We start from the raw sequence: 19,391 nt of genomic DNA, 5'->3' as shown, positions 1-19,391 counted from the left end.
CGTGTCGTGTGTGTGTGTGTGTGTGTGTGTGTGTGTGTGTGTGTGTGTGTGTGTGTGTGTGTGAGACAAAGCAAAATTTATTATTTCACAATATAATTTTCCACATTAATTTGTTTATAAAAATATCGAATATTGCGTGTTGCTATATGTAAAACTGTTTTAAATCTCAGGATAGTAAATCGGTTATTTGATGGGAAGGCGAACGATCCTTTTGTTAATGACCACCATATACAAACTGCAGACAGATCGTGTACTGATTGTGGGAGTTCCTCAGTGTGTGTTAGAATACGAGCGGTCTTTTTCGCTCAGGGACTTGTGAGCACGTGTGTCGTCCACTCAAGCATATAACATGCACGCACACACGCTCGTATTAATATACATCACGGCTGCGTGCACACCCTACGCGCTGTTGCAGTACGTGTGTCTCATGGTCAGGGCGGGACGCATTATGTTCTTTACAATAGTATAAGCGTGTCTTTCGTGCACGAGTCCACATGAAACATGGACGCACATAGACATAACGATTTTTGGACGGTAATAATAGGTATCACAGGCCAATTATAGTTAAGAATGACTACATTTTCTCCAGCCAATCTGGCTCTCTTCTTCATCCACGCCGACACACTCGCACATACATACCTCTTCCTCACTCTCCAGAGCTTGAAATATCTACATATAAAAATAGCTGACGGAAGAAATAAGATAGCAAAATTAATTATGGACTAGTATATTGTTAGTATATAGTATATTGTTTTTTTATTCCCATTTAATTACACCAAAAATCTAAGTATAAAGAAATTGAGATTTTATTTAACGAGGTTTTTCATTTTTCTTTTTAAATAAGCAATATTTATATTTATAATACAAACAGTATTTTCTTCATCTTACTCTATCTTAAATTAAAGCTCAGTTTCCCTCAAGTATTATTTCACTCGTCTCAAAGATCATTCACCAACATTATCAATCTCACTGCAGAAGATTATCGCACGCAAATGGCGCTCCACTTTATATCGTCTTACATACTTATGAAGAGCTTGTAGATAAATAAATAAACGGGAATGACGGAGCTGTTGGCGAGCGACGATAAAAGCTTGCTTTAAAGAGACACGCACGCAAGAGTCTGTACGCACGCATGCATACGCAGCAAGCACGTGCACGCCGACAAATTACGTGCGTATGGGTGACTTAACTGACACACCGTGCGTGAGGTCAAGTCCGGAGAATGTTTCTTCTATTGCTCATTGTGTCTCAGAGGGCCTCTATGGCATATTCGAAGTAAGTGGGTATCGCCCTCGATGAGAATTTGCACTGCCATTGAAACGGCGAAAGCGAAAGCCACTTGGCGATTCTCAGACGCGGACAGTTTTTGTCTTTGTCATATTTTATAAATTATCGTATGTTTTTTTTACCAATATGAATGATTGAAAATTACTATATACAAAAGTGATGCAATAAGAATATTTGCATTATATGAAAATTGATGGAAAAGAAAATCAAATAGCTCTCAGTTTAATAATTTAAATTTAAAATTTATTGAATTATTATTAATTTTTTAACGCGAAGGACTTAGGAACGACATAATGAAATGTATTTTCCTAGAGTTTTAGAAAGAGCGAGACAAATTAAAAATAGCGTTTTACGAATCAAAATGTTCTAAAATAGGATTTATATTTAATTTATATTTATTTAAAAACTTGTATGAAAGAGAGAGCATCCATGAGCACCTCTACGAACTGCTTTTAATTCCACTTCATTTATCCCGGAAACTTGATGTTTAACATATAGATATCGGAGTATTATTATTTTTATACTTTACCCTGAACTTAGACGAAGAAAACATCGTTATATAAACAACAATTAAATCATCAGACGTGTCGATTAAATGCCGCCTCGCAATTACGATCGAGTAGCGCAGCGAGTGTATTTTCAGCGCAAAAAAGCTGCTTGGTCGTGGTAAAACCGACATTATTGTCCGAGTACGGTTTCACATCGGCTCTAGTTCAACTTACATAAAGCAACGAGTTGGCGATCAGGCCACTCGGGAACCCGAGCATTCTTCTGGTACACGTCAGCGCGCAGAAAAGGAGCCGAAGAAGCGTTTCCCTTTCGAGAAAAGGAAGGAAGACAGAGACACGCGGGGCTAAGAATGGGACGGAAAAGGGGCCCGTGGGGTACACAGTTGCAACGCGTAGTAGACCAACGCGAGAGGAATGCGTAAACGGTACACCGTATAAGTAGCTCCGCTCGGTCACGACCAATTCCAGAAAGGCACACATGAGAAATGCGGCGAGAAAAGGCCTACGCGCTCGCGAGCCTTCAAAATCTTAAGCAAAGGAAGTATCACATTTGGTTTGAAAGAAAGATTCGTCATTCTTCAAGTTTTGATATCAAACAAAGCTAGAGAAGTTCTTTAAAAAAAGAATTAAAACATTTCTCCTTTTAAGTAAATAAAGAACAATATCAAAGCCATTGATGGCAATATTATTTTGATCTTGCTTTCAGTTTTATTCAACGAATATAAAAAAAACTTTTGGTATCAATTCAACAACACAATTGAGATAATTACAATAATCGTGAGAAGGTGAAGAACGACTTCAGTAGAAGAGAATGACAAAATAAAGAAGAAGAGAATTCGCAAATATTAAAAGATAGCAAGTACAGTGAATATTAACTTGAAGTCATTGTAAAATCGAAGAAAAATAACAATTATTAATTCTATCATGCAGTGCCGTTTTCTTAATTATAGTTGTAATATAATTGTGAAGACGTCAGAGTTCGCAGTTAATGTCGAATGTCGGCAAGTCCTGATTATGATGTTAATAGTATTCCTTATTACAAAAGCGAGATGACTGGGACAGACACACAGATGGCTCACGTCCAAGGGATCTTTCGTTCCACGTTCGTGCCGCGATGGGTTGTTAAATTCATCCCTCACGGTCACGACAGCGTTGCGTCACCGACGACGACGTAACGAAGCTCTCTTTCTTTCCCTCTTTCTATCTTCCTCTCGCAAGCTCACGTTTACTCAGAAAGCACGGTATAATTTGTTCATGGTCACGATATTTTTATTTCGAGCAAGGTCAATGACGCGTCATCAGTACGTTGCTCCGCGTCGTTGATAATGATATCGCGTGTCGCGCGCAGGTTCGCCTCTAGTTGCGGGATTGGGTACAAGTGGAAGGAAATAGCTGAATCAGCAGGAATCGCGTGCATCGGGAAAACGAGCTCTAAGATTAGTAGAAGAGGCGTGCCACATGCCGTAACCCCGATGATGTTTAAAGCTTGATGACATCAATCTAATAAGCGCATATATACTGAGCGACAATGAGATTTTAAGATGTAAAACTTGAGCTTTAAGCCTTAAGAAATTGATCAATCATAGTCAAATATGAAGAGAATAACTGATTATGATTAATCAATTATTGGCATAATATTGGCCTATATTATTAATATTGGACCAATATATCTTTAATGTTTAAACAATGTATCAGGTACCAATAAATTGCTACCTGAATTAATTCATTTTATTTTAGATATTTATTTTTTATGCATCGGTCTAATGTTAGATGCAACTTATTTCGCCATATGGCACACGTTGACAAAATCGTTCCAATAAATCAACAAACGTACGGTGAACAACCCGATCATTGTATTATTAGCATGAACATATGCATTATAAAATAATTTTAAAAATACTGCACTGATATCAGAAAGATATAACAATTATTTAACTTGATTTAAGCAAATATCTTAGCGTAGAGAATTATGATAAAATAAACAGCGGAAGATTCTGCTGTATTCACGACTTTCGCAATAAAAAAACGCAATATAAGTTAAACATAAATCAAGCTCCTCTTATCAAAACAAAATTAAAATGAATTAGAAAAACAAATTTTCACCGATTCGTTTTAATTCAAATCATCTTCTTCTCTATCGTTAGTGTAAGTTCCCTTGCGCAACGCGGTGACTTATACAAACTCTTTCGTATTCTTATGCAAATCTCCTATCGCCTTCGTCGCGGCAAGCGGAGGTATTGTAATCTTTTCAGTCGGTATTTCCAATAACTTTCGTCGCGTAATATTACGAGGCGCATCGCCCTGCTCCATTGTCCGCGGCATTTCAGCGGTGCACTTTTGTCGACGGTGCGAATTGTTCGGAACGTGTCCGCGGTATAATCGAGTAACTGTACGCAGACAATAGCCGAGGCCGCACGGTACGCATCGTTGACTCCAATTATGCGAGTTCTCAACCTCGGCGTCACTGTCGCTGCTGCTACCACGATTACGCGATCGTCTGCGTAGATTGTCGTACTTTTAGATTCGAGCAATTGAATCGATCACTTGTGTTTTTACAGACGCGTCATCCCCTGCGAAATCTTATTTTATGTAAGATTTTATATAAGATATAAAAGATATCTAAAAATTGCTAACAATAGAAAATAAACATCAACTATATTTAAATAAAACACTTGGTTGACCTAATTTGTGAATTTAGATCATTGCGATTTAAAGGATACATAACGGATGCGTAAATTTTTTTTTTTATTAAAAATAGACCGTATTTAGAAACAGTAAAAAAATGACGAACCAGCTATTCTTCCGATGTGAATGTTCTTAACAACGCGATTGGAACCGACATAACAGTGAATGGCAATTGTCGTGAGATAACATTCGCATTTCCGCTGAAAATATCGGCGAAATCGTTTTCATGTATCCGCGTAACATCGCATTCGTTCAGCCCGAGGCCACGCACAAATACTCACGCACACGATGTTTATGTATAAGAAAAAATACCGTATAAAAAAAATAACATCCGTTTTTACCGTTACCATCATTTGTGGTCTTCAGCATTTGTAAATGAAAAATGTGCCGATGTATTAATTTAGAAAAAGAGATGGTATTGCCTTTAAAGAAGTGAACCTCTATGTATCAATAATTATATGCCCTATATTTTTCTCAGAAAAATATAAAACTTTTTAAGTATGAAAGGAATTACTATGCGCAAACATTTTGTAACTCAAGGAGTTAAAAATAGCAACTGGACAAGATAACATAAAATGTAAATTTACGTAAGAAACTTGTGCAAAAGCAAGATAAGCATCTACAGATGAATTACAAATGGAATGGATGAATAGATGATCAAAGTAAACGATTACATATGATATGATAGACCAATTGAAAATGGAAATGAACAGGAAGACGAAGTCCAGGTAAGTGTTCTGCAAAGACGAAGCAAATGCACCAGAAGGACTCAGTGTGAGTCAGTAAACTCATCGAAATGTAGAAACTACCGGCTCGTATGATTTCCACCAACCATAGAAACGAGCGCCTTGAATGGACAAAGAAAAGATCGCGATGGTGAACGAGGAAACTGAGGGATTCGCAGTATTATGCCGTGAAAAATAAATTATGTTCAGTGCACTGGCTTTTATATCTCGGCAGATATTCTCCGCCGAGATACGTGAGAGAATGCGAACGCACTTAGCAATATGTATACGAATTAGTTGCGAGCACAGCATGACGTGAATGACTTTTGACGAGTGTTCAGCGTTCAACATCGTCTCCATTGTAGCGGCATTCTATTGAAATTCTTTCAGATATCCGTTATTCATTATTACATCACAAATTACTGTCATAAAACAAAAATTATTAAATTATTAAATAATAATATTTGATAGCTACACTGTAATCAGCATGAAAAAAATGTCCTAATACAGATTATATTACAATATGTATTTATTTTTTATTTTAGATATCTGGCTGAGATTATAATTTTCGTAAATAAATTCCTTGTAAATTTCTATATCATTATTAGATATCAATATTAAATTAATTATCAGTTTAAGAATGTACGTCAGATATAAAATTGCATTTTAAGATTTTATTCTAATTTTTATATAATAAATTCCGTTCCAAAATTTTGTTATAATTTTTACAATATGACTTCGTGTAACAATTAATTGGCATTGATAATTATTTATCAATTAGAGTTTAACGTAGTACTGCAAAAACACTTTAATAAATAAAAATTTAGAAGCTTGATATGAATTTTAAGTACATATTAAAGTATTAACGAGACAATATTTCTTCAAACCGTTAATATGGCGCATTATATTGCATTGCTTAAAAGGTCATGCGAACATTAATTGAGCGGTCGTGTCAACGTTCGCTGACCAAGAAAAGGATTATTCAGACAGGAAGTTCTACCTTTCTACGCCGAATTTCAATCAGTCGAGTAATTACCGTTCGAGCTTCCGGTCCGTTTCGTTAACCGCGAATATCTCCCAGGTACACTCAAAGAAACCGCGAACTTCCTGCGCAAATAAACACTGCGGTCTGAGAACCGATGAAATCCAATTGGATGTAATTTATTTATTATTGTCGTTTCCTTTTCCAGAAATCGTTCTTTCGATTAAATTAATAAATAAAATTAAATGGAATCAAATTAGTATTAGGAATCCTGTGAAATAACCAATTGCTAATAAAACTAACTATAAGATATCTGTAATTAAAAATTTTTCATCAGCATTCTTAATTCAAATTATGGCAATTTAAAGACAATGTTTCTAATTATTGTAAGAATTAATTTCATTTCTATCAAAAGATCATCAGAAAAAGTTGTGTATAATTAAGTTTTCAAGTTCTACAGTTATTCAATAATGTGGATGATGATTAAACTTCCACGTGATTTTGTATAATACAAGTCTCTAAAGAGAAGCTCGTCAAAAGTAATGGCTTCATCAAACTGAGTTTGCTTCCCTCAGGCAACAGTGAGAAAGGAAAAACCATTTCAGTTCCAAATAGCGACGAACGAAGAATAATCTCGGAGGTTAAACTGAGCGGTTAAGTAATCCGAAACTTTTGCCTTTCTCTCGCAGGTTTAATTCGAGGCGTGTCGTTCAACCAGAGGAGCTATCATCTTCGGCGCTATCACGTGACCGTCTCGGCAACGTTAGAGCTTCACCATCGGCTAATGTCATCGCGCGCAGCGTGGCGAATTGTCACGCACGACAATGCCCGCGACGCGAGAGAAGACAAACGTTGGTCTCCCCCCCCCCCCTCCTGCCTCTTTCTCTCTCTCTCTCTCTCTTTTTCTTGTTTCCCATGAGGATACCATCCGACACACCGCATCTTCCCGGAATCTCTCATTATATCGCGGTCACACAGCCGCGCGGGAACTGCGCAAGTAATAATTTGGTATCTCGGTACCGCACGATCCGCCGATAGGATTATGTCGTCATCGTAGCAATTTGTCAGTCTGCGATATATGTAATTCGGTGACGCTCCTAAGCCCATGATTTTCGCGATTTGAAAAGCAAATTTTTTATGTCTCTGTGTGAAGAAGCATTCAACTTTCTTTCTCTTCCCATGAAATTATTACAGAAGATATATGAAAAAGATACTTTTCTTTTTTACATATTTTGTGTAATTTCATTATATTGTGTAATTTTATTATATTTCATTTATTATATTTCATTTTTTTCTATAATAATTTGTAAAAAGAGAAAACATACTTTCCTTGTTGCAAAGAAGAATATTTTTCACAGCATTGTGAAAGTAAAATAACATCTGGAGCAATAAGCATGATATACACATGAATTACACGCTTTACACGTCGCACATTCAAAATGCGATAATTAGAGTAACTATTATATATACATTACGTTTCATCTCAACAGTAATAATGGTAATTTCCAGAAGCACAGATTCAAGCAGGGAGCCTCAAGGAGGTGCTCTCGCCCTTTTTTAATTGCCGGAAGATATGTCGCAAGAAGATTACGCAACCCTAATTTCCGATTATTAAAATCCTCAGTGTTAATGCCGCACGCCATTATTTGCGCAACCGTCGAGCAGCTCATTATTTGTGTAATTAAAATTTAATGGCGAGGAGGATGTTACTCGAATCGTGCGCTGAAATGTATAGTATAATATATAAGAATAACTTCTCGATAAGAATTCTTTCTCATGTGGAATGTAAGCTGCGATAAACAGGCGCCTGACGCACTGCATGAAATCCGTCCGACAACAGACTTCCTCTGTTATTCAATATTGCGCTAAATGTTTCATTACGATCATCACCATTTTATCATTTGCGATAAACATTTCGTGTATTTTTTTATTTTATTTATCCCTTGCTTGATCATCTAAAAATCTAAATTGTATGTTGTAATATTAAAATAAGTAAAACAGAGTTAATATACATAAATTAATATAATAAAAAAAATTCGACATCTTATTTTTCCTCGCTTGCTCGAGTTGTTGAATATTGTCATGTTAAAATAGGTCACACTTAATATGAAAACGGAAATGACGAACGCGATTTCTTTGCATAATTTTACGTAGTGATGAAGAAGCGCACAAAGCCCGCATTATATCGATTTACTCGGCATTATCTCTTATTAAGTATAAACAGGGGTGCAAGTATCGGGGATGTTATCACAGCCAGTCGAGCAAAAGTCGCCGACTGGCCTCTGAGTTTTGCGTTGCAAATCGGGAGGCTGAATGAACTACAATAGCATTAAGAGAGAAAAAGCGACGCATTTGTGAGCCGAGTGTGTTTAGGCTCCGAAAATGAATGCAATGTAAATTTAACGTTCACCTCCGAGTCCCGTAAACATATCTCGAGTACAGAGGACACTCGGATGTTTGAAGTACGGCAGAATGAGAGTACTCTCTCACTCGCGTGTGCCGGAGTGCCTGTAATTAAGCACATAACAAGACTTGTTTACGTCGAGTCCGACCGGTCTTCGTAATCTCCAGAGCCGCTTAGTCTGCCGTTTTAATCTCTTCTCGATGTGGCGCACAGTCATCCACCGTATGCGACGTGTCCCTACACCATGTGCCCGTAAATAGAAACTTTCGCTGCGCCGGCATTGTTTTCGATCGCGACACTCCCGAAGCCTCGTTAAACACGGCCGGTTTCAAAGAGCGTGGGAGATTAAACGGATCATTGATCGCAGAGGAACATACGGAAGTTCAATTCTGCAAAACCACTTTCAGTAGAATCAGCGAAAAATTTCATCGAGGTTTAAAGTAATCGTATAATTATACAAAAAAAATCAATAATTAAATCGACAAGATTTTTTTTAGTCTTGAATTGAGCGCAAAATAACTTGCATCAATACAATTTCGATCAAATCAAGATTAAAATCTTTGAAACGAAATTACAATATTTTTGCTGTATGAGAATATTGTTATCAATTTAAGATTAACTTTTTTCTGTACAAAAGTTTAATAAAAGAACAGAGAGTGAGATACCACTTAATACCAATTACTAATTATTCCGTGAACTTTTTTAAGAGAAATCAGTCTGTTTTCTGATGACAAATCGAAATTCTGGTGTTCGCATTCACTTTCGAGAAATGGTCTCAAGGTTTATTCATGCGTGACAGGATGAAAATGTCAGACATTTACTACGCGAGCATCGTAGATTTCTCTCACCTTTGCTGTGCATTTTGCTTATAAATAGCTCAACAAATAGCGCAGCAAATCAACATCGATTTGTATAATGATCATGAAAGGCCTTATCACGTAAATTATAAATTATCTTAGTCGCGATTTATATCCTCTATTCATATCTCGTCGTGTAAAATAAATACAAACCAGCAATAAATAAAGCAAAATATTTAGACTTTAAATTCTTTAGAATTTAATTAAATTACATTGTAAATTATATATAATTATTGAATAAATTATACGCTTGATATGTAAGTCATATACTCTAATATTAAATTAAATAACAGTTGATTTGATAAATAAAGAATTTTTCTCTTAATATTGTCAAGATATCACAGACAATTACAATACTCAAAACATCAAAATCTTTCAAATTATAATAAAAGATTAATTATCCTTTTATCAGTTTAATAAATTTTTAAAATAAGTAGAAAATCCCTTCAAATTTATGTGAACTCTGTTCCATCAAAATTTTAATCAAGACTTAATTTTCAGAAATATTCTATAATTATGGAATACTCGCGATACATATAATATTCATAATCTCTGCAAAGGAAAAATGGGTTCTCTATACATATATACTTCCAATAACAAAATCTTATGTTTTATTTCACAATATTTTATAATTTTGCAATATAACTCGAATCCTTATACTTATATTCTTTACTAAATAATATTATTATATGCCAAAAATATTATTATATGCTTCATCTTCATCATGTTTTATTATTAAAAGTACTTATCAATATTAAGTTTCTGCCATATTCCTACATGCCACCTTGTATATGCGAGATGGAGAATTGTATTGATATAACTCGTTTCATCAAGTGCGTCTAATTAGCTATAAAATATTCGCGATTCGTTCTCTCATGGCGTCACGAAAGTCATCCTGCCACCTCGCATAAGATTACCTTCGCGGCGTTGCATAAGGTCATAAAATCTCACCTTCCCATGTGTCAAGGGTCGGGTCCGCACGTCGTGCTACTCACGCGATCTCGGTTACGTGTACCCTGTCTTGTTACATCGTGCCTTGTCATGGACCCTTTCCCCCCTAGAAATTCCGCGTTCCCAACAAGGGTTCCACGACTTTCTGTTAACCCCCCCCCCCTCCCGGCATCGCAAACTTTCCCTTCGCTTGCGGAATTTCTCCGCAAAGCGAAATCTCTGACCTTTTCGTCTCTGACGCAGACACTTTCCTTGGAAGACTGATAACGTGTGCTTTGAGGTAATCGCATCAATTAATATAATCGCGAAAAGCCAAGTTATATTCATCTTAATAAATAATAATAATAACTTTATTGATATAAACGGCTTGAAGTTTTTTTTTACCTTATTGAATTTACTATTCTGTAGTCTTTAGACTTAGGAATTTTGCATTTTTCACGACAAAAATCCGAGGACAAATCTTATTTATTGATTACGTGAAATGTAAGGCATATAAAATAATCAATTAAAACTTGAAATTTCTAAAGTAAAATTTTTTCAGAATAAATAAAATGTTAATTCAATTATAAAAGAAGGCGATATTAAAAGTAATTTCTTTAAAATTAAGCTTCAATTAATATAATATGAATCGTCATAAATCAAACTAATTACTAAAAAGAATAAATCGTTATCTGATAATTTTCTCATTATCGCCTCCAAGATTTTGGCGATTATATATATCCGGTTATATATATTCCCAATGAAATTTTTAGTTTCTAAACGCATTCACCTCCGAGGAATAACTCAAAATCTCAAGGTCATCAAAGTTAAAGGTCAAGAGGAAGAATCTCCTGTCTAGAATCTCCTGATGTCCCCTTGCTTTCCAGAAAATCTATAATGTCGCTCTTGCCCTCATTAAGAAAAAGACAAGGAAAGTCACCCTCACCTTTGTTGTCGCAGACGTCGCAAAGCACCATATCCGTCGACAGCAACGAAACGCGTGTATCCTACCGCGTGGTCGCATCCGCACTGAGATATTTTGTGACGTAGGGCGGCATTGCTACGAGTTGCAAGAGAGGGCGGAGGAAGCTGAAGTGGAGGTGGACGAAGAGCAGAAAGAAAACGAGAAGATCGACGTTGAATGACCGACACTCTCGATCGATTGGATTGTATAAAGTGTTAACAGTTTGACAGCCACGTTTACACTGGCGATGTAGCGCATCAGAACCGATGTATGGACGACCAACGGCCTCCAGCGTCGGGGTCGAGAAAAAGGGGGGATCATTCCGATGTGACCCATCATGGTGGGGGATGCCCGGATCAATATTAGGGCGTAGACTCAAGGGCAAGGGCCGCTAGAGCCTATATGGGGTGTCGGTCCTCTAACGTGGATTTCTCAAGAAGTGAAAATGAGAAGTCTAATTTTTCTTGGAACAAGAAACAGCATTTTGTGACCCAAGTTTTGAGAAAAAATAAATAGCGAAATCTCGTTTTCTTAAAGCTAAAGCTTTTTCCAGAAAGATTATATTTAAGACTTAATTTTCCCTATAAAGAAATAGAAGCTAAAAATTAAACTGACTTAATATAATAAAATAGATTTAAAGGTTACTAATTATTAAAATAAAAATTAATAATTATTAGACGATAAATTATTATTTACTGAATATAAAGGGCATAAAATCTTCAAAATTTGATTTTATGATAACTGATTTAATAAATTAAGAATTTTTCTTAACAGCATTGTCAAGACACCAAGATGTTTCAAATAACTATTAGCGAAAGATTAATTATGCTTTTCGCCTATAATAATAAAATTTTTTATAAACCAAAGAGTTAATTCAAAACTCTGCTTTATCAAGACTTTGTATGCGTGATCAGAGTTTAATTATTAAAATATTTTATTTATTATTATTTGTTGAATATTAAAAATTTTCTATGAATTTTCTTTTGTAAAAATTTCCGCAAAAATCAATTCTAAACTTCTTGTTGAAATTCAGGTCAAGGATTCTAGAGCACCTTGTATAAAAGAAATGCGTGCGTGCGTGTGAAAAGGAATTCGGATATGATACATCGCATGACAATATCGATCGCGGTTGTCGTCGATGCTCCCTATTATGTCTAGAATATTATACATGACCTTTTTGCTAACACTCTCATGATCGCCGAGATTGGTTCTATCATCTTTGCATGTGTGCCGTAATTGCGAAGTTACATGAGATTAGTGTGATATTAGGTATATTATAAAAATTATTACATGGGCGTGTAAAGTGCCGCTTGTTTGTCTCGCAGTATCGAATAATCTATGTTTGTGTTGACATTAGAAAAATGTTTTTTTTTTTTGCTAATAATACCGATGAAGAGCAGTCACGTTACAAGATAATATAATCACGCTGACCTTATGCACTTCTGGATAATTTAATTGCTACAGACTAAAATAAAAAATTGATGACCCTTGTTTCCTAACTGATTAATTTAGTCACGAGTAGACGATGTCTAATTAACCTTTACAAATTTTTAAAAAAAACATTAACTTTACTATCTAAATTAGGAAATCATGTAATAAAAGAAAAACAGCTCTACTAAATAGAACCCTCAAAGATGATTAATAAGTAATCAGTAATATAAAAATGGAGAGTCAACAAAGTGATGTGAAAATTTTGTGTAAATAATTAAATTTGTCTTATAAAGAATAATTTAATTTTACTTATAGTCTAAAAAGTTATTCGCATTTTCCGATATTTATGCAATCGAATTGCGAAACTCGCTGAGACAGGTGGTAAAAATGATTGCATGTCATCAGACGATGTTAATTGTGCGCGTCGTATTCTCTCCTCATTTTACATATGAAAACTTTCGCGGCGTGAGAATGCGAATTGCCGTGAAGCGAGGGGAGAAACTTGCCCCTCTTCTGGCTTTCAGGACGAAAGCGCAACATTACGCGAACGGCCAGGTATTCGAGCGTAGCAGCTAGCCGAGCATGAGTGCATAGTTCAAGCGTAAACGCGGTATTTCACCGCGACGCGAAAGAATTAACCCCTTTGCAGCCACCGACGACCCGAGATCCTTTGATTCAGGAATTTTTCCCGAGGCGGCTGCTTTACGAATCTTCTCTAAAGAGGAAGAGAGAAAACGTCGGTTTCACGTTGCACTTATATACAGTCAGTGTAATGTGACAATATCTATTTTGCGAACACAACGCGAAATTCTCCGCAATGCAATATTTCGAAAAAAAGAAAATTTCATTCGTATAGTAAATATTTTTGTAAATAAGTATATTTTATATATCCCGCGCAATTGCGATTATTTTAATTGGATGCAATATAAAAAAGTAATAATATTAACATTTTCTTTTAAAAATTCCATTTTAGAAATCCTTTCTCTCTTTATATCATTTTATTCTGCGTAAAATTAAATATTTGCGAAGAAAATTCAGAAATCCAAATCTTTTAATCTCTAATTCACTTTTAAGTTTGAATTCCTTTTGTCTTATTTTATTCGTATTTTTTCGCGATGTAAATGTTGCCACAACTGTTCTTGTTAGAGAATTATGACGCGTATCAACATTCTTGAGTCATTGGGCGGGCACGTATACAAGCAGAGATATAGTGTCTACATGTAAGATGATAAGTCACAGATAAGAATGCTTAGCTAGGATAAAAGAGTTGTGCAAGGTACTCGAGGTACGCCTGCCGTTGAACCTTTTTATACACATTGCACTCAACTAAAGGTGACCGCGATGCCATTCCGCTCGCGTTGAACACGCATTCATACACAGAGAACTAGAAAATTTCCTGGAAGCAGTACCCGTGAGAACACACCGACACTTTTGACATTTACCGAACTGCAATTCGTATCGCAGATTGGAGGTGAAGAGTGAGGGGAATAACCACTAGCTAAAAACAGTATCCTACAGATTACATGATTTCAATTGATTGCATACGATTTCATCTGATAAAAAATAATTTTCTTCACTATATATGAAGTCATTTGGCAAAATAAACGATTTTATCTAATATTACACAATTATTTCTCGTATTGCACATGTAATTATCATTTCACATCAATTTTACAATAATTTCGGAGACTCTGTCCCACGATTACATTAAGTGATTATCCCCACGATGAAACGACACTAATTTCTAATTTAATTTAATCAGACGAATTAAAGCAATGCTTAGCTTTTATATAATTACTTGTCTAATTAATTTTTTTTTAAATAGCGAAATTTTTTATTAATCTTTTCTAAATTTAAATTTAATTCTTATAAATTATGTCTTTTTTTCAGGATTTCTAATTTTAAAAAAGATAAACAAAGATGAAATTATTTATGTCCAACGAGTGACTTAAACGCATATATCGGCTCATAAATTTGTGCTCGAAGGGCATAGAAGGGTATTTGATTTTTTATCACTATTGGCATAAGTATCAGCTCTTCAGAATATAAGGATATACAACCGAGTGCTTGAAAAGATCGGAATTGTCATCAGTATAGAACTTTCACTGCGGTACTAGAGAAAACGCACGTCTGTTTCTACGGTTAAATTCATATATAAGGACATATGTCAGGGGAACATACACATATTCTCTATTCGAAACACACTACTCTGACCTGTGGTAGTAACGCGAACGAGCGTGCGAACGTGAGGGTGCATCCAAAAATAGGGGTGCTTTAGTCCCCGAGGGATCAATGGACCATGCCAGTTGTACTGTAATTTTAAACGCCTCGACAAACGTCACTAATTAAATCTGCTGGCTTATAAAACGCACCCTTTTCTTTCAAACGAACGTCGAATATTTAACGGCCTGCGGGTATTAAACCGATAAACCTGACAACTTCAATAATTATCTTTCGATGTGAGATAAAAGCAGAATCGAGGAAATGCGGGACGATATCAATGAACCAGTAAACATCTCTCACGATGTCCTCTTTAATGAAGTTACTACTGTAACAAATTGTATGACGCTTGATAAAAAGAGAAATTTTATAAAACGTCTTTCATACTTTAATTTATTATCATTATTTGCTTAATATTTTTAATCAAAATTATTTACAATTTATTGCAACAAGCTAAATAAATCATACTAAATTTAAAGAAATCAATTTACTATCATCATTTGTGTGATTTATTTCTAAATCTTAACGTCATTATCTAATTATTACAAATATAATAACTAAATAACTTTATAAATATTAATTATCTTTCTCTCATTAGAATTTTTATCATGCGAGATGCACAAGATTTTCGCAAACTCACCCTTTCGCTGATCCTCGCTGTCGGAATGGAGCTCTACGTCATGCAGCCTCATGGATTGCACGAATCCTCGCCAATGACTGCGCGATCGTTCCCTCTCACCGAGATCGTTCTTCAGGTTCGCCAACTGCCTATCGGACTCTTTCAAGAGCCCATCTAGAATATCCGGTCTTTCCAGATTAGAGCTAGTCTTAGAATTTTCTTCCACGCTTGCTCCTCCATTTGATGAGTCTTCTCCGCGATCGAGATCACAGATACCTCGATCCTCCGACTCGAGACGCCCATTCGCAATGTAATCTGTGTCCTTCCAACCCTGATGATTCTTCGAGTTTCTTCTTCGACGAGCGGGAGGACGTGGCTGGTAATCCGAATTTGCGTCTTCCTTCTGCTTTTGCTTGTCTCTTAGATCTTTCTCCGGAATCTCATGAAGAATTTTATCCAATGCTTTTCCGTTCGTATTCTTACTCGACATCTTATTAAACACATTCTTTGGATTGTTACATCGATCCTTTAACGACTCTCGATTGCTTCTGGATGCTTCTAGAAGCTTCTGCGCTAGTAACCGAGTCCTGTTGATTTCCGTTCCGGATTTTCTCTCTTCTTTCTCAGAATCGCTTCTGATCTTCCTGTCGTTGCTATTCTTAGTCACTGTCTTGGATGAAGAATCCGTTGATTGGAACATCTGCTGGATCTTGAAGATATCCGATCGGATCTTGGCTGAGGACGGTGCATCGTTTCTTTTACTTGAGATCGTTACCATCAATTCTGTTTTCTGTGAAGAATCTCTGTGATTCCGCTGCGTTGGTGGAGTATTCCTTAGCCTCTCCAAATCTTTCAGATCCGCCAACAAAGAATTATGAGTCCTCGATATCCTAACGTTATCGAGACCAGCAACAACGCTGTGTGGTCGATTTTTCGAGTCTGTTTTGCCAATTTTATCGATCGGCGTTAGCGATTGGTCCAAAAAAACGGTTTCACGAATCTGACTGATGTTGCGCAGCTTGGGTGCGCCGATCTTTATACCGGTGGTCCTCATAATTACTTTCTCGACCGACTCAATATCTCGCTCGCGTCCTAATCGTCTCTCCTCGATCAGCCGCGCTCGATTGGCGTCGATTGATGTTGCGAATGAGTTATGATAAATCGGATTCTTGACGGATGTAATGGTTCGCGAATTTGAACTAAAATTGGCAGATCTACTGCTACGCAAAGGAGACATCCGGACCAATTTCGGTGCATCCCTAGGATCGTCCGTCTGCAAACTGCCTCGGTACACCATCTTCTTCTCCTTTATTTTTTCAATTCTTTTCGTTGCCAGACACAGCGAAGATTAAAAAAAATTGTTGTTTATCTGAAAATTCAAATTTTAACTGAGTACAAAATTTAACCTTAAAAATGATTTAAAAATGATAAAATAACTGTACGATAAGATACGATAATATTATATGTATATATAATTTTAATAAATAAATATTTATATTTTGTGTATATAACATGAAATATCGTGAAAACAGGATATGAAAAGGAAAAATATCCCCGGAAAAAGATGTTTATATATATATATATATATATATATATAATTATATATAATTATATTTTTTCCAGATTCTCAAAAGAACAAATAAATAAATTCATTGTAATAATATACAATATGTATGATAAGATTCTTAAATTACACATATCATTTACGTATATTATTTCCAAAGAGGTTGTGTTAGCAAAAACGGAAGAAGAATCCAACATTATCCGTTATCTTATATAAAACTCTATCTCGAGATGCATTAAAAATATTATAGTGAAAGACTTGATTACAACGTCGCTCAAGATCGTTATTATGTGAACAAAATGTGTTATTAAAATGTACTATTAAGAGATTGTAATAATAACTCTTGAACTAAAATCAAATCTCTATCAACAAGATTGTTAATTACTGCGTGGGTAACGGAAGGGTTAAATAGAGCTATAAAAGATTGTCGTTTGAAACAAGTCAATAGCCCCGTTCACTGATCGATACGCAATGATTTTGCTTACCACCATGGAATTAGTAATAGCTTACACGTCGACGTTAATCTATGCAAATTACAGTAGTGAAACTCTAACCGTTATGGAACAAAACTCATACCCGACTGAACTACGTTGATGTAATTCTAGTCGTTTAAGCAAAAAATGAAATTTCAGCAGCGAAACGAGCTCGAAAATGCATTCATTGTCTGCTTGTTATACACGATGAGAGATCATTCGCGTTTCTCTCAAATTAATATAATTTTATTGTAAGAAATTCCTAGAAGAGTGGCTAAGCTATCGAGGATAAAATATTAACTTATAAGAAATTAATAAACACGTTTATTCAACTTTCTTCATAACAACCTTCTTCTCTTCTTTTATTTCCTTTTTATTAATTTTTTTAAATAATACAAAATAGAAACGCTCTTTTTTAATTCTTATTAATTAAAATTGTATAACATTTTTTCGAAACGCCATAATGTTTCCCAAAATATTCTTTAATTAATAAAAAGAAATGTTCATTCTTGCTACTTGTTGCATTCACATATCGACACCAACGAGTTAATTTCATTTGCAAGCCCGTCCGATTTTTTAGTCCCGTTTGTTAATTCACTTTGCACAACTCCCACTTCTCGATTCTCGCGGCAGACTTATACGGCGATGAGAAAACACCGGGTCTCGGCTTTTACCGCAAACTTACCGCGCTCGCCGCGCACGTCTCAACGTCGGATCGACTCTCGCAAGGTCGTTCCATGACGTTCAAATATCACCGACCACGCTGAAAATCGTTTCGAGCGATGTAACATTTGGTCAGGAAACGCACACAGCAAGTTATCGAGAATCTATAATCAACGTGTCACGACTCTTGAGGACTTATCGTCGCGAGTCGGTAGCTGCGTTTTATGTGGGTGTCACGCCACGCAATGCGACGCAATGCATGTGGGCAGCGACACCCGATCGTACTCATTTTGCAACGCACATCTCACGCTCGTCTTTGCGCGCGTGTAGGTGTCGTACATCGCGATCATCCGAAGCGAAGAACACGGCTGCATTCTAATTGTGATCGGGCGATTACACGTAGAAATAGAGGATAGTTTGATCTAAAAATTAATAAGAGTTTGGATATAAGAAAATTATTTTTGATTCTGCCATATTTTAATAATTCCTGAGAGAAAGAGAGAGAGAGAGAGAGAGAAAGAAATAGAATAAAATTTATTCTTTTCAATTGGCTTTTACACAAACAGCATTTACATAAAGCTAAGAAGGGACTTGGTTTACAAACTTTGTTGCTTCTTCATTCATCCATATCTTTCTCACATGCACTCCTATTTTAATTGCTTATTGCACAACTTTCTGTCTCTCTTTCTATCTTTATTATTGCTCTTTTATCTTACCTATGTCTTAAATATATTATTACAGTCAATACCCGTTTCTTATGTAATCACAGCCATAATCCTATACACACAATTCTTTCTACATAACCATCGTTGCCTCTCTACAATTTATCGGATCTTATCGTATCCTAATTATTCTACCTACTATCGTACATTTTTTTTCCTTCTCTTCTATTTCTGAGAAAGAAATAGATAAAAAAGACAGAATGAGAAAAAGAAAAAAAATAGTAAATGTCTTTTTTTGCCGATTTTGTTAAAATTACTATACTCTACATACAAAACTGCGGCTTGTATAAAAACTTTTATTAAAGGGTTTTCATATAGGAACTGTGAAGATTGACAGTCGCGTCTCTCTCTCTCTC

At 35.7% G+C, this 19,391-nt stretch overlaps 1 protein-coding gene across 1 annotated transcript in view; it reads right to left on the bottom strand.

Annotated features, from left to right (window-relative positions):
- The window catches only part of LOC105626325, a 24,490-nt gene extending 7,580 nt beyond the window's left edge, over positions 1-16,910 (bottom strand). Inside the window, exon 1 of the mRNA XM_012207626.1 lies at positions 15,635-16,910. Within this exon, the coding sequence (XP_012063016.1) occupies positions 15,635-16,910 (1,276 nt within the window). The remainder of the gene's footprint in view (positions 1-15,634) is intronic.
- Between the last annotated feature and the right edge of the window lie 2,481 nt (positions 16,911-19,391).

Source organism: Atta cephalotes (genome assembly GCF_000143395.1).
Source record: "Atta cephalotes unplaced genomic scaffold scaffold00005, whole genome shotgun sequence".
Lineage (NCBI taxonomy): Eukaryota > Metazoa > Arthropoda > Insecta > Hymenoptera > Formicidae > Atta > Atta cephalotes.
The sequence above is the reverse complement of the archived record's forward strand: the minus strand, read 5'-3'. Positions and strand labels throughout refer to the sequence as shown.